The sequence below is a fragment of the Saccopteryx bilineata genome, chromosome 4 (assembly GCF_036850765.1).
Source record: "Saccopteryx bilineata isolate mSacBil1 chromosome 4, mSacBil1_pri_phased_curated, whole genome shotgun sequence".
Taxonomy (NCBI): domain Eukaryota; kingdom Metazoa; phylum Chordata; class Mammalia; order Chiroptera; family Emballonuridae; genus Saccopteryx; species Saccopteryx bilineata.
Window position 1 is genome coordinate 262262944 of NC_089493.1, and position 13954 is coordinate 262276897.

The following is a 13954-nucleotide window of genomic DNA, read 5'->3' on the forward strand; positions in this document are numbered from 1 at the left end:
AATATATATATATCAATAAAGCTATTTTAAAAGGGATGTTATAAAGGAGGAATTTTGAATGATGACATTTGCTTTTGTCTGTCCTTATCTCTTGGCTCTGGCTATAGCAGATAAGGGATTCTTTATGAAACACTTTAGTAGAAAAAAATTTTATTATTTTACTAGTTGTTGCCAAGGTGTCTCTTGGGGAACCAAATATCTTTCCTTAGGGATATACTTTCTTAATATTCGGGAGTAATTTGGAATTCAGAAAGAAAAAACAAGACTAGGTCACTGTTCTTTGTTTAGAATTTGAGGGCAAGAAAGAACTGGGGAGAAAGGTGTTTCTGCAAAATGGGGGAGGCTAGACTTCTCTTGGATGGAAATGACTAAGAGACTCAGGAAAAGGGAAACTGATACTCAGCTTTAAACGATCTCCCCAATCACACTTAAATAAATGCCCCTTATGGTTACCCCTGCATCAGCAATACAACTCTACTGTCATTTCTGTGGTATTGAGGGCTATGAGTTTAAAAAGTAGGGACTTAGCCCACGTCCTGCAGCAGTGCCGGAGCCAATGGAGCAGCTGCCGTGAACCAAGAAGATGATGAGAATTGAACAGAAATCAGAGCTGTCGGTGGTCCAGGGATATAAGCCTCTGAATTCACAGTAATCTTCCTAAAGGATATGGTCGGGTGTTTGAATAAATCTAATCTATGTATTAAAGGACACTGGATTATATAACTTGGAAGGCCAGAATTTCTGAATAAGATATACTGCAATGCTGGGGGTATTCAGGGTTATAGGACTTTGAAGTTGGGGAAGCAGAGAATGTGGAACAGGAGAGAAAGAAGTAGAGTCACTGAGACAGGTAGGAGGACTGTCTTTAGCAGCAAGAATGCCACAACAGTAGTTGATCTTTATTGCGCAGGACAAGGGTGAAGCATGGTTTTATGGAGGTTTCTGCTGGCTGACTCTGGAACCAAGCCCATGAAGACTGTGATGCTTTCACCAGAGAATTCTAGTGAGGACACATGCAGGAGTTCTTCAAGGCAATGCTTTAGGCAGCACGGCCCTTAGAGATGTTCCAACAGCCTCTAACTTGTCATGGAGATTAATCCCCCCCCACTCATTGGATGTTGGGGAGAAGATCCAGGCATATGGTTTCCTTCAAGTTGAGCCAGGTGTCTTTATAACTCTGCAAAGTAGAGAATCAAGCAGAAGCTGAGACTTTTTTTAAATGGGAAAATCTCAATAGAAGGACAAGGAGGTATAAATGACTGAGCATTCTGATCCTGGTTATTGGAAGGAGTCATCAACTTGATGGGGATGGGGGTTAGGTTGGGAGCAGTGGTCAGAACATCTACCTAGAACCTGGTTTTCTACTTTGTAACACGTGGGCGTTGTACTTCCCAGAGAGTAAGGGACCTGTCAACAGGGGATCATCAGGACAAAGACATCAGGCAAAGAAGATGGACATCAGTGTCCTCACCTGCTTCTCGGAACTGCTCTTTTGACTCCACCACTGGAAAGTTATCGTTTGGTTCCTTGTGTTTTCTGGTTCTCTCTGAAGTTGAGAAGCAGTTAGAAAAGGAAGATTTTTGCTTCCAGGTCCGCCACCATCTCACGATGCTCAGGAGCACAAGCTCCAAAAGAGTAAAGAAGAGACAAAACCCACTGACCCCAAACATGGTCTTTAGGAAGATGGTCTTCTCAGAGGGGCGGGACAGATTACAGGTTATACTACCAGGGCAAGGCTCTCGGCGACATGCAAAGGAGCTGGGCACCTTGAACCCATACAGATAGTACTGCCCTCCCAAGGCTGCCCCCTCAAGGACCAGTCGAACCCCTAGCTGTGCCACATAGGCCCAGAGCAGCCTGGGACTTTTAGCTCCTGAGGCACCTGTGCTGCCCTGTCCTTGTTGGACCAGGGTCTCCTCTTCCTTCTTTACCTTTCCTGGCTCTTCCCAATGCAAGATGCCATGATATATGGTGAAACCCATGTAGAGGGCACTGGGCACAGCCACCAACATGACCTGGAAAGCCCAGAAGCGCAGTGGGGAGAGAGCGTGTAAGGCATCATAGCAGGCAGCCTTGCAGCCTGGCTGCTGAGTGTGACACACAAATTCACTCTGCTCATCATTGTAGACCCCTTTCCCACCGGCAGCCAGCAGCACGAGGCGGAATCCCAGGAGCACCGGAAGAAGGAGACGCCCTACGGGGGTGGAGTACCGGCTCTCTTCAGCCATCAGCCACCTCAGGAACCTGCCACACATCCTGTTACAGAGCAGAGGACAATAATGAGCATAGGTGTGTGCTCCTTTAGGGGGAGCTGTAGGCCATCTCTTTGCTCCTAATCCAAAAATGGGTAAAACAAACCTTGTTCCTCTCCAAGGTTCTGGTTGATCAAATACTAAGAGTCTGATTGCACCTATTTATATAGTTAATGGAATCATCTATGTAAAATAATATTAGTAACTGTAAGTGTGCCTCTTCTGTCCCCTGCAGCAGAGAGAAACTCCTAGCATTGGGTAGAGAGTAGTGTCTGTCTTTGTCTTTCTTTCCCTCCCTCCCTCTCACTCTAAATAGCTAAATAGTAAGAAACCAGGGTCCTCTCAAAACTGATACTTCCCCAAGTGATGGCTGCCAGCTCTGGTGCTGCCGTCAGCATCATCTGAATGAAATCAGTGCTGACCTGGGAGTATGAGCATTCTTTTGCTGCTTTCCTCTGGCTCCATGCCCTTGGGTGCTTCCAGGTGTGTCCGGCTGGCCTCTGCTCCCATCACAAAGTAAAACTGAGATGTGGTTACATTAGGGGCCTCCGTGGGGATCAAGTGAAGAGAGTGAGTGGCAAGTCTTGCTTTAGTGTAATGTTCTTTAGGCCCAGGAAAAGGAGAACTTTCTTTTTTTTTGTAAGAAAACACAGCAGAATCTCCTAGTTAAGTGTAATGGTTTTTGCGGTGAAAGCCAGAACTGGCTTGAAAAAAATTTAAACTTTGACTCTCCTTTGCTATTGTCCTTGGTCACCTCTCCCTCACAGTGAGAGGTGACCATGGCCAGGAACAGATTTCAGCAGTTCCTCAAATCCCTGGGCAAAATATCATGCTCTCAGCCCAGTTTGTCATCTTTATCTTTGTCCCAAGTAGCAGCCTTCCTCAATGCCCAGTCACTGTTTCTAACCATCACCATTAAATCCAAACTCTTACACTCCTGCTTCCCCTCATTCTTAGAAGACCACACAATTCTCTTTATTTATTTTTAATTAAGTGAGAGCAGGGGAGGCAGAGAGACAGACTCCCACAATCTCCCCTACCAGGATCCACATGATAACCGCCCTATGGGGGGGATGCTCTGCCCCATCTGGGACGTTGCTTCATTGCTCAGCAACCAAGCTATTTATAACATCTGAGGAAGAGGCCAGGGAACCATCCTCAGCGCTGGGGAGCCAACTTGCTAGAGCCAATCAAGCCAGGGCTGCAGGAGGGGAAGAGAGAGGAAGAGAGAGGGGGAAGAGGTGTAGAAGCAGTTGGTCACTTCTCCTATGTGCCCTGACCAGGAATCGAACCCGGGACATCCACACACGAGCCAATGCTCTACCACTGCGCCAACCAGCCAAGGTGCAATCCTCTTATTCTACAAAGAAAATAGAGACTGTTTGATGTGAAACCTTACAGCTACTACTCTCTTATCTTCAGAGGTACTTCCTTCTACAGCATCTTGGAAAAAGAAGTGGCCCTACACTGTCCAAGGCCCCTCTCCCTTCCAAATCGTATCCTTGGATCTCTCTTTTCTGGCTTTTTCAAAGATTTGATCCCTAGATTCTCTTTCTTGTAATTCAGACCACCCTTATTTCCTCTCTATGAACTTGCTTAGGTTTCTCTCTTTTAACTCTAATAATAATAACCTGAATTTCTAAATTAATATGGCAGCAAACAAAACATGCTTAATTTGTCTCATATCAGCTTCCCAATTATAATACCCATAAAGATACATAAAACAATTTAAAATAGGTATTAGTGTCATAAACTATAGATATCAACAGGCCATATGCCAAAATTAAGCAGAATGGTCACTTCTGTACATTTGGAAGGGATGAATTAAAACACTTCCAAAGGTTTCAATTGACCAGAGAAATATGTTTCCATCCACCAACTGTAAGAAACCATATTTTGAGGCACTGGGAATCAAAAGTTTGAACCTCTGCTTGCTCCTCAGTCCCTATCTTTCTTTCTTTTTAATTCTTTCTTTTTTCTTTTCTTTTTATTTCTATTTTTTGAGAGTGAATTTATTAAAGCTGGGAAGAGCAAAACACATAAGGGCATAGGATAGAAGAAGCAACAGGAGAGAGAGCAGGTGGGGCTGCTTTGGCTCACTGGGAAGTCAGAGAAAAGGCGGCCCTAGGGACAGTTTCAGGGGTTAGCCTGAGACCGCCACCCACTGCTCCCCTGATTACTAGTCTCATGGGGACCCTTAGAGTTCAGGAGATGCATGCCTGTGAGGGAAGAAAGGGGTGGGTGTGCACCCAGGAGGGAAAGTGCTCTGTCCCTGTCTTTCTGCCTTCATCATAGATTGTGAAGACACAGAAGACCCAATGTTATAAATTGAATTAAAATTTTTAGAAGAAACCTATTTTCAGTTTCTAGAAAGATGCAAAATTGCCTTTATAAATAAAGATGGCAAGTTAAAGATATTTATCTCTTCTCATTCCCAGGACTGCTGAAATCTGAAAATAAATGAATCTTTAAGTGTATAAACCCACTACAAATAGAATAGGAGAAAGATGTCAGTAGCCCAACTAAAACTTACTTTGAAGGCAACAGGAGAGATTCTGAGGAAAATCAGATCGCAGTGCTAATGATACATTGGGTAATTCTTCAGAAATAAGGAGAAATGCAAATAGATAAGGAAGCAAAATCTGTTTTCTAATTTGGTAATCAAGACAACAAAAATACAAACTCACTAGCTTATTGGATGAAAAAAAAAACACTTGGTGAAGTGCCTAAGGGGAAAAAAACAGTTTCTCAATCAATGTTTATTAAATTTTGTTTGGAGACATATTGAGCTCCATAGAGGACCAAAAAGAAGGTCAAGTTCCAATGCTAGTTCTGGGTTTCTCAACCTTGGCACTGTGACAGTTGGGGCCTGGTCATTTTAGTTTGGGGCAAGGGAGAGGCTATCTTGTGTGTTGTAGGATGTTTAGCGGCATTCCTGGTCTCTATCCACTAGATGCCAGTAGCACACTTCTCCCCAACACACAAATGTCTCTAGATCAGGGGTCGGGAACCTATGGCTCGCGAGGCAGATGTGGCTCTTTTGATGGCTGCATCTGGCTCTCAGACAAATCTTTAATAAAAAATAATAATAACATTAAAAATATAAAACATTCTCATATATTACCATCCATTCATTTCCTACTGTTCATGTTCATGGTTGTGGGTGGCTGGAGCCAATCACAGCTGTCCTCCGGGACAACACCAAATTTTTATTGGATAATGCATAACGTACACAAGCCATTGTATGGCTCTCACGGAATTACATTTTAAAATATGTGGCGTTTATGGCTCTCTCAGCCAAAAGGGTTCCTGACCCCTGCTGTAGAGATTGCTAAATGTCCCCTGGGGTCAAATTCCCTCTGTTGAGAACCACTGCTTTCAGTAGCACTGGTCCATCACCTTTCCACCCTCGGCTTCAGTCACCAGCCCTATAAAGCAAGACAGCTGTACCAGAGCATCTCAAAGGGCTTTTATTGGGTGGGACATGATAATCTACCCATTTCCAAGCTGGCTGCAAATCCTTCCTCAACCAGCCCCATCTGTGAGGATGCCTGCAGCTCCTCCCTGCCAGCAAATCTAGGGCATCCCTGCTCTGGGGAGGCAGCCCCAGGGCTCTGAGGGTTACTGCCCTGGCTCTCTGCTGAAAAGTAATCGGAATAAATGCTAATTTGGTAAATTCTCAAGTCTTGCTCTCATTCTCCTCATTTCAAAGTGTAGGCCCAGCATCATCTAGAAAGGCTTCTAGCACACTCCCAGCAGAACTGCAATTTAACACAGAGCAGGCCCGGCATATTCAAGTGTTGGAAATTTGAGGAGTTTCCAGAGGCCCTGTCTCTGTTCTCTCTCTGTCCTGTGCTCGCCCCAGACCCACAGCCAGACATCCAAATGTCCTCTGAGAGGCTCAAGGAAGAGAACTGAGAGCTCACCACAGAGGTTTAGTGGTTTGGTATATGTGCTGCCGAAGCGAGTACAAGGTTTAGTGGTTTGGAAGGGAAATCAGAAAAAGGAGGACAAGAGGACTTGCTTGAACACCCCTTGGTTTAGAGCCCCCATATCAAATTCTGAGTCCCCTTCCTGTCCCTTGCCAGATGGCTGTTATCACCAAAACAATGCTTATTCCACACACATTCCGCAGCCTAGTTTTCAGACAAAATTGTGCTTCATCTCCCAAAGTCTGCAGACCAGAGGGAGTTTTCTATAGGTCAGAGTCTAAACACAGTCATCCCTCCTCCCTCCTCCCCTGCTTTCCTGAGACTCTGTGGTCACCCCCCATCTGTTTCAGCCATGCTCAGCCCATCTCTCTCTTTCTCTGAGACCTACATCCTCCTCCTATATACATGTCTGCAGGTTTGCCCACAAGGAACAGACCCCCAGGCAGAGAATTTCAGGACCTGGGGAACTGAGGGCTCGGCATGGCTGATATAGCTCAGCTCAAGGGACACCACTCTGTTTCTAGGACCAGAGAAATAGTTTGCAGGTAAATCTATGTGGAAGAGAATTGGTAGACTCTGAACCCTGTTAAGATTTTCACCAGTGGAGCAATAATTATGAGCTCAACAGTTGGAAAAGAGAGGAAAGCCCAGAGTTTAAGGGATTTTAAAATATGTAAATTTATTTAAAATATATAAATAGATATTTTTAAAATTCCATTATGATTGCCTGACCTGTGGTGACACAGTGGATAAATGTCAACCTGGAACACTGAGGTCACCGGTTCAAAACCCTGGGCTTGCCTGGTCAAGGCACATACGAGAAGCAACTATGAGATGATGCTTCCCACTCCTACCCCCAACACCCTCTCTTTCTCCTCCCTCTAAAATCAATAAATAAAACCTTTAAAAATAAATAAAATAATAATAAAATTCTATCATGATTTTGCTAAGAATTTTTCTAAGCATCTCTAGTCTTTTGGAGAAAAATTTCAGGATTCCATTGGAGGCAGAATCTATTTCAGACAGGTGTGAGTGAAGGGTGTCCACTGAGGACAACTGAGGACAGCGCTGGACCTGGCTCACTACTCCCATCTCACCACACCTGGCCTGGAAAACGTTCTAGATTCTTTTATTCAAAGTATGGTAACAGAACTGGCATTGCCAGGTATGCAGAATCTCAGGCCACACCCCAGTTTAGCTAGCCAAATCTGAACTCTAATAATATCCCCAGGTCATTGGTGTGCACATTAGAGTTGTGAAAGGCAGTTTAGAGCCCCAGGCAGCCCCACCAGCTCAGCCCCAGCCCTGTGCCAGCATGAGCACTCACCTGGCAGCTTTCAGCAGAAGCACCAACAACAGGAGACAGAGAGAAGTGGCCTTAGACTGAAGCCAGCAGGGTCCCTGCTCTCCCCTAGCCCTGCATCTTGCCACCCACTTCCCCCCCTCCCCTTTTCATTCCTGGCAGCCTTAGTGAAGGGTAAAAGAATTGCAGCTGGAGCAAGCAGCCCTGCTGTTAAAGAATGAGCTGTGGAGAATAACCCTCTGTTGTTGAGGGTGAGCAGTATGCCTCCTAAGTGAACTGAAACAGGGATTTTCAGATTTTCGGAAGGGGAGCAATGACTTCAACATGTTTACAACGTGCGGGATTGCCGGCAACAACAATAGAATTTCCTTAAGCTTATCTCAGGATATCCTCTCGTCTTGGCTGGGAAGAATAGTTCAGACTTCTCTCCACAGCACAATGGGCATCTGCTCCAGGTCCCCTCAGCAACTCTGGAGCCCACCTCCTCTCCACCAGGCCCAATGAGTACTGTGACACCTGCTCTCATACCCATTCCTGCCCCCTTTGCTAGAGCCAGGATCCCCTCCAAAGGCATGGTGGAGAATGGGAAGGGGCGGGGCTGGGAGAGCAGGAAGGGCAGAGTAGCTCCCGAGCGCAGAGTGAGAGAAATTTACTCTCTTCTAGTTCCCAGAGCCACCACTGCACTCTCCGAGGAGGGAGGTGGAAGGAAGCCCAGTTCCAGATACCGCCCCTGTGAATATCGGGGCGTCATTCCACTGTTTTCTACATTTAACATTATGGAGAAATCTAAGTCCAGCTGGATAGTCTTCACCGTTTTGTTTGTTTGTTTGTTTTTAACCTTTGAATCCTATTCACTACTCCAGGTGATTCTATTAAGCTCAACATAAAACAACCTCACACTGGCTCTCTCCTGGGCACGATCACATCGGGCCCACAGGAAATAGTTATGATCCTTAGGGCCAACAAACTTTGGGCACGCAGGCCGATTGCGATGCAGCCACAGCTCCTCTGTTCACTTGCTGGGTATCCTATTTTTTGATATTTTGATGTATTAAGCAGGAGTCAATGGACACGTTGGAGCTCCTCTCACTAGACTTGAGATGCAGGAGGCAGCACCCTCATTCCTTTCTCTTGGGGAGAACTAACAGCACATCTCTTTCAAAGATACCCTCTCTCCCAAGTTAATCTTTTTGCCCTCTAATTCCCAACAACTCTGTCACTTTATACGTTGAAGAGGGTGTAGAGTTTAAGAGTGACATAATTTACTTGTTTTTACTCTGAAGTAGTACATCTCAGACTAGCAAATCACTCTAGAATGTCATGTGTTGTATATTCTTAAAACATTGCATCTCAAAATCCAAGTCAGAAATTCCAGTACTTAATAAATGAGAGATATTGTAGTGCTCTGTGGCTATTAACTCATTAATCCCTCATAACAACCTTTTGATTTAAGTACTGTTACAAAGGAGAGATATGAAAAGTAGAAAAAAAGTAACCTGAACAAGCAATCTGACTGCAGGTGACAAACCCTGAACATCACTATACTATTAGCTTCCCATTACCCAAATGACCGGTCTTTAAGAGCTTTAAAAAAAATGTAGATTTACTGTTCCACCCATTTATGCATTCATTCGTTGATTCTTGTATTGGTTGATCAATGACTGGGGATTGAACTCTCAACCTATTGGGATGACACTTTTGATTGTAAACCCATTGTAATTTCATACCCTCAAGAAAATAAAAATTCTCTGCTTACATGTTCCAAATTTAAATGACTAACTCCATCATCCAGCCAAAAACTTAGGTGTCATCACTGACATCTCCTTCATTGACCACATCTTGTCAATCTACTCATTGTACAAATACTGTCCCTTGAATTTAGAAAGTGCCTTAGTTCAAGACTGAATTAATGAAACATTATCTTAACATCCACCTCTAATTCATTCTCTGCATTTCAAAAAGAATATTTAACTCAATTCTTATTTAGATTCTCCAACATGTCTCCCAGTTTCTTTGCTCAGTGCTGCTTCTTTTTCTTTATCGAACTTATTAGGGTGACACTAGTTAACATAATTATACAAGTTTCAGGTACCCAGTTTTATAATACATCTGTGTACACCATATTGTGTGCTCACCACCCCACCCCAAGTCAAGTCTTCATCCATCATCAGTGCTGCTTATTGAATCCCATACCTTCCTTCCAGATTAAATTTTCTTCTTCTTTTATTAATTTTTAAAATTTATTGTGTTAATGTGGATTTAAGTGTCCTACTCAATATAATACCCTTACCCCAACAACATGCCCCCCATTACGCACCCTCTGCCCCATCCCCATGACTTCCTCTCCCACTTCCCTCTGGAGAATTTGCTGTCCTATTATCTGTATCTACGTGTTATGTATATATAATTTGGCTAATCCCTTCACCTTCTCTGATCCTGTCCCCTTTTCCTCTGACAGCTGTCCCTCTGCTTCCCATGACCCCGCCTCTGCCTCTATTCCATTCCTCAGTTCATCATGTTCATTAGATTCCTCATATAAATGAGATCATATGATATTTGTCCTTCTCTGCCTGGCTTATTTCACTTAGCATAATAATCTCCAGGTCCATCTATGCCAGCATAAAAAGTAAGATTTTTGTATTTTTCATGGCTGTGTAGTATTCCATTGTGTATATATATATACCACTGCTTTTTTATCCACTCATCCACTGATAAACACTTGGGCTGTTTCCAGATCTTGGCTATTGTAAACAATGCTGAAATAAACATGTGGGTGCATATCTTCTTTTGAATTAGTGTTTTGGATTCTTAGGATATATTCCAAAAAGTGGGATAGCTTAGTCAAAAGGCAGTTCCATTTTTAACCATTTTTAATTTTTTGAGGTAAAGCCATACCGTTTCCACAGTGGCTGCACAAGTCTGCATTCCCACCAGCAGTGTAGGAGGGTTCCCTTTTCTCCACATCCTCATCAGCACTTGTGTGTTGATGTATTAAGAGTCATTCTGACAGGTGTGAGGTGGTATCTCATTGTGGTTTTATTTTTTTTTATTTTTTTATTTTTTTTAAATTTTTTTTAAATTTATTTATTCATTTTAGAGAGGAGAGGAGAGGGAGAGAGAGAGAGAGAGAGAGAGAGAGAGGAGAAACAGAGGAGAGACAGAGAGAGAGAAGGAGGGGAGGAGCTGGAAGCATCAACTCCCATATGTGCCTTGACCAGGCAAGCCCAGGGTTTCGAACCGGTGACCTCAGCATTTCCAGGTCGACGCTTTATCCACTGCGCCACCACAGGTCAGGCCTCATTGTGGTTTTAATTTGCATTTCTCTGATGGTTCGTGACATTAAACATTTTTTCATATGCCTATTGGCTAACTGTATGTTCTCTTTGGGGAAGTGTCTATTCAGTTCCTTTGCCCATTTTTATTTTTTTAATATTTTATTTTATTGATTTTTAGAGAGGAGAGAGAGAGAGAGAGAGAGAGAAGAGGGAGGAGCAGGAAGCATCAACTCCCCATATGTGCCTTGACCAGGCAAGCCCAAGGTTTTGAACCGGCAATCTCAGTGTTCCAGGTCAACGCTTTATCCCACTGCGCCACCACAGATCAGGCCCTTTGTCCATTTTTAAATTGGATTGTTTACCTTCCTGATGTTGAGTTTTACAAGTTCTTTATAAATTTTGGTTATTAACCCCTTATCAGATGTATTGGCAAATATGTCTCTCATTATGTGAGCTGTCTTGTTTCGTTAATAGTGTCTTTTGATGTGCAAAAGCTTTTTAGTTTGATGTAGTCCCATTTGTTTATTTTGTCCTTTATTTTACTTGCCCATGGAGATATATTGGCAAAAATATTGCTATGAGAGATATTGTAGAGTGTACTGCCTGTTTCCTTCCAAAGTTTTTATAGTTTCGTGTCTTACATTTAAGTCTTTTATCCATTTTGAATTTGCTTTTTGTGAATAGTGTAAGTTGGTGGTCCAGTTTTATTTTTTTGCATGTGCCAGTTTTCCCAACACCATTTATTAAAGATACTATCTTTATTCCATTTTATACTCTTGCCTCCATTGTCAAATATCAATTGACCATAAAGGCATGGGTTTATTTCTAAGTTCTCTGTTCTATTCCATTGAGTTGTATGCCTGTTCTTATGTCAATACCAAGCTGTTTTGATTACGTGGCCTTGTAGTATAACTTGATATCAGGAAGTGTGATATTTCCCACTTTGTTCTTCATTTTCAAGATTGCTAAAGCTATTCAGGTTCTTTTTTGGTTCCATATAAATTTTTGGAATATTTGTTCTAGATCTGTGAAATATGCCATTGGTATTTTAATAGGAATTGCATTGACTCTATAGATTACTTTGGGTAGTATAGACAATTTTTTTGTGTGACAGAGACAGAGAGAGTCAGAGAGAAGGACTGATAAGGACAAACAGACAGGAAGGGAGAGAGATGAAAAGCATCAATTCTTCATTGCGGCACTTTAGTTGTTCATTAATTGCTTTCTCATATGTGCCTTGACCGGGGCTATAGCAGACCAAGTGACCCCTTGTTCAAGCCAGTGACCTTGGGCTCAAGCTGATGAGCCTTGCTTAAACCAGATGAGCCCATGCTCAAGCCGACAACCTCAGGGTTTCAAACCTAGGTCCTCCACATTCCAGTCTGATGCTCTATCCACTGTGCCACTGCTTGGTCAGGCTGGATAGTATAGACCAGGGGTCTCAAACTCAACTCAGCATGTGGGCTGCAGAGCAAGATCACAGCCATTTGGCGGGCCGCACTAGGTCTACAAAAGGCAACTGTTACGCAACACTTTTCTCACTGCAGTTGAAAACAAAAAAAAATCAGTACAACAAGCACAATCGTACATGCAGTTTACTCAGTGTCACAAAACGACCAGAAACTGTAGTTCGCATCACAACTGCTGTTAACTAAGCTAATATCTAGCTAGGATGCTAGAGAAATGAAAAATACAAGTAGGCCCCTAGGTTTACTTAATTTTATCCAAAATATTTTGAACTTCGTGGATTAGTCTGCGGGCCGCACAAAATTGTTCGGCGGGCCGCGAGTTTGAGACCCCTGGTATAGACATTTTAATGATGTTTATTCTTCTTATCCATGAACATGGTATGTGCTTCCACTTGTTTGTATCTTCCTTGATTTTTTTCAGTGTCTTATAATTTTCTGAGTGCAAATTTTTTTAGGTCCTTGGTTAAATTTATTTCTAGATACTTCATTTTTTTGTTGTAATAGTGAAGGGGGTTGTTTCTTTCATTTCTCTTTCTGACAGTTTATTGTTGGTATATAAGAATGCCACTTATTTCTGAATATTAATTTTATATCCTGCCACCTTGCCAAATTTATTTATCAGATCTAGTAGTTTTTTGACTGAGACTTTAGGGTTTTTATGTATAGTATGTAATCAGCAAATAATGACAGTTTTACTTCTTCTTTTCCAATTTGGATGCCTTTTATTTCTTCTACTTGGCTGATTGCTGTGGCTAGGACTTCCAGAACTATGTTGAAAAAGAGTAGTGAAAGGGGGCACCCCTGTCTTGTTCCTGATATTAAGGGTTTGCTTTTCATTTTTGCTTATTAGTTGGCTGTTGGTTTGTCATAGATAGCCTTTATTATGTTGAGGTATGTTCTGTCTATTCCCACTTTGCTAAGTTTTTATCATAAATGGGTATTGGACTTCAGCAAATATTTTTTCTGTATCTATTGATATAATCATGTGATTTTTATCCTTCATTTTGTTTATATGATGGATCACATTTATTGATTTGTGAATATTGTACCAACCTTGCCTCCCCAGAATAAATCTCATTTGATCATGATGTATGATCTTTTTAATGTGTTGCTAGATCTGGTTTTTCTAATATTCTGTTGAGAATTTTAGCATCTATGTTTATCAGGTATATTGACCAATAATTTTCTTTCTTTGTGTTGTCTTTACCTGGTTTTGGAATGAGGATTGTGCTTGCCTCATAAAATAAGCTTGGAAGTCTTCCCTCCTCTTGAATTTTTTGGAATAGCTTGAGAAGGATAGGTGTTAGTTCTTCTTTGATTGTTTGGTAAAATTCACCTATGAAGTCATCTGGTTCAGGACTTTTGTTTGCTGGGAGTTTTTTGATAACTGTTTCAATTTCATTTGTTGTAATCGATCTGTTTAGGTTTTCTGATTCTTCCAGATTGAGTTTTTGAAGATTATGTGTTTCTAGAAATTTCTGTTTCACTTAGATTATAAAATTTTTAGGCATATAGATCTTCTTAGTATTTTCTTACAATTCTTTGTATTTCTGTGGTGTCAGTTGTTACTTCTCCACTTTCATTTCTAATTTTATTTATTTGGGTCCTGTCTCTTTTTGTCTTGAGTCTGGTTAAAGGTTTGTCTATCTTGTTTATCTTTCGAAGAACCAGCTCATGGTTTCATTGACATTTTGTATTTTTTTTTTAGCCTCTATGTAATTTA

At 42.1% G+C, this 13954-nt stretch overlaps 1 protein-coding gene across 3 annotated transcripts; it reads right to left on the reverse strand.

Moving 5' to 3' along the window:
* Window positions 1-410: 410 nt before the first annotated feature.
* On the reverse strand, window positions 411-7834 carry LOC136334295 (gap junction gamma-3 protein-like). Of its 3 annotated transcripts, none has more exons than XM_066274327.1 (4): window positions 7512-7834; window positions 1932-2256; window positions 1472-1625; window positions 411-1177 (listed from the first exon to the last, which is right to left on the reverse strand). In XM_066274327.1, exons 2-4 carry the CDS (start codon window positions 2253-2255, stop codon window positions 1170-1172), a joined length of 486 nt encoding a protein of 161 aa, XP_066130424.1. In that variant the 5' UTR covers window position 2256; window positions 7512-7834; the 3' UTR covers window positions 411-1169. The 3 variants fall into 3 exon arrangements, with proteins under 3 accessions (XP_066130424.1, XP_066130423.1, XP_066130422.1); XM_066274326.1 differs by adding an exon at window positions 2675-2752 and having other exon boundaries at window positions 1472-2256; XM_066274325.1 differs by having other exon boundaries at window positions 1472-2256.
* Window positions 7835-13954: the final 6120 nt, after the last annotated feature.

Bases quoted from the DNA above. Each gene is read 5' to 3' on its own strand.
- LOC136334295 (XM_066274325.1), bottom strand. From the start codon at position 2,255: ATGTGTGGCAGGTTCCTGAGGTGGCTGATGGCTGAAGAGAGCCGGTAC.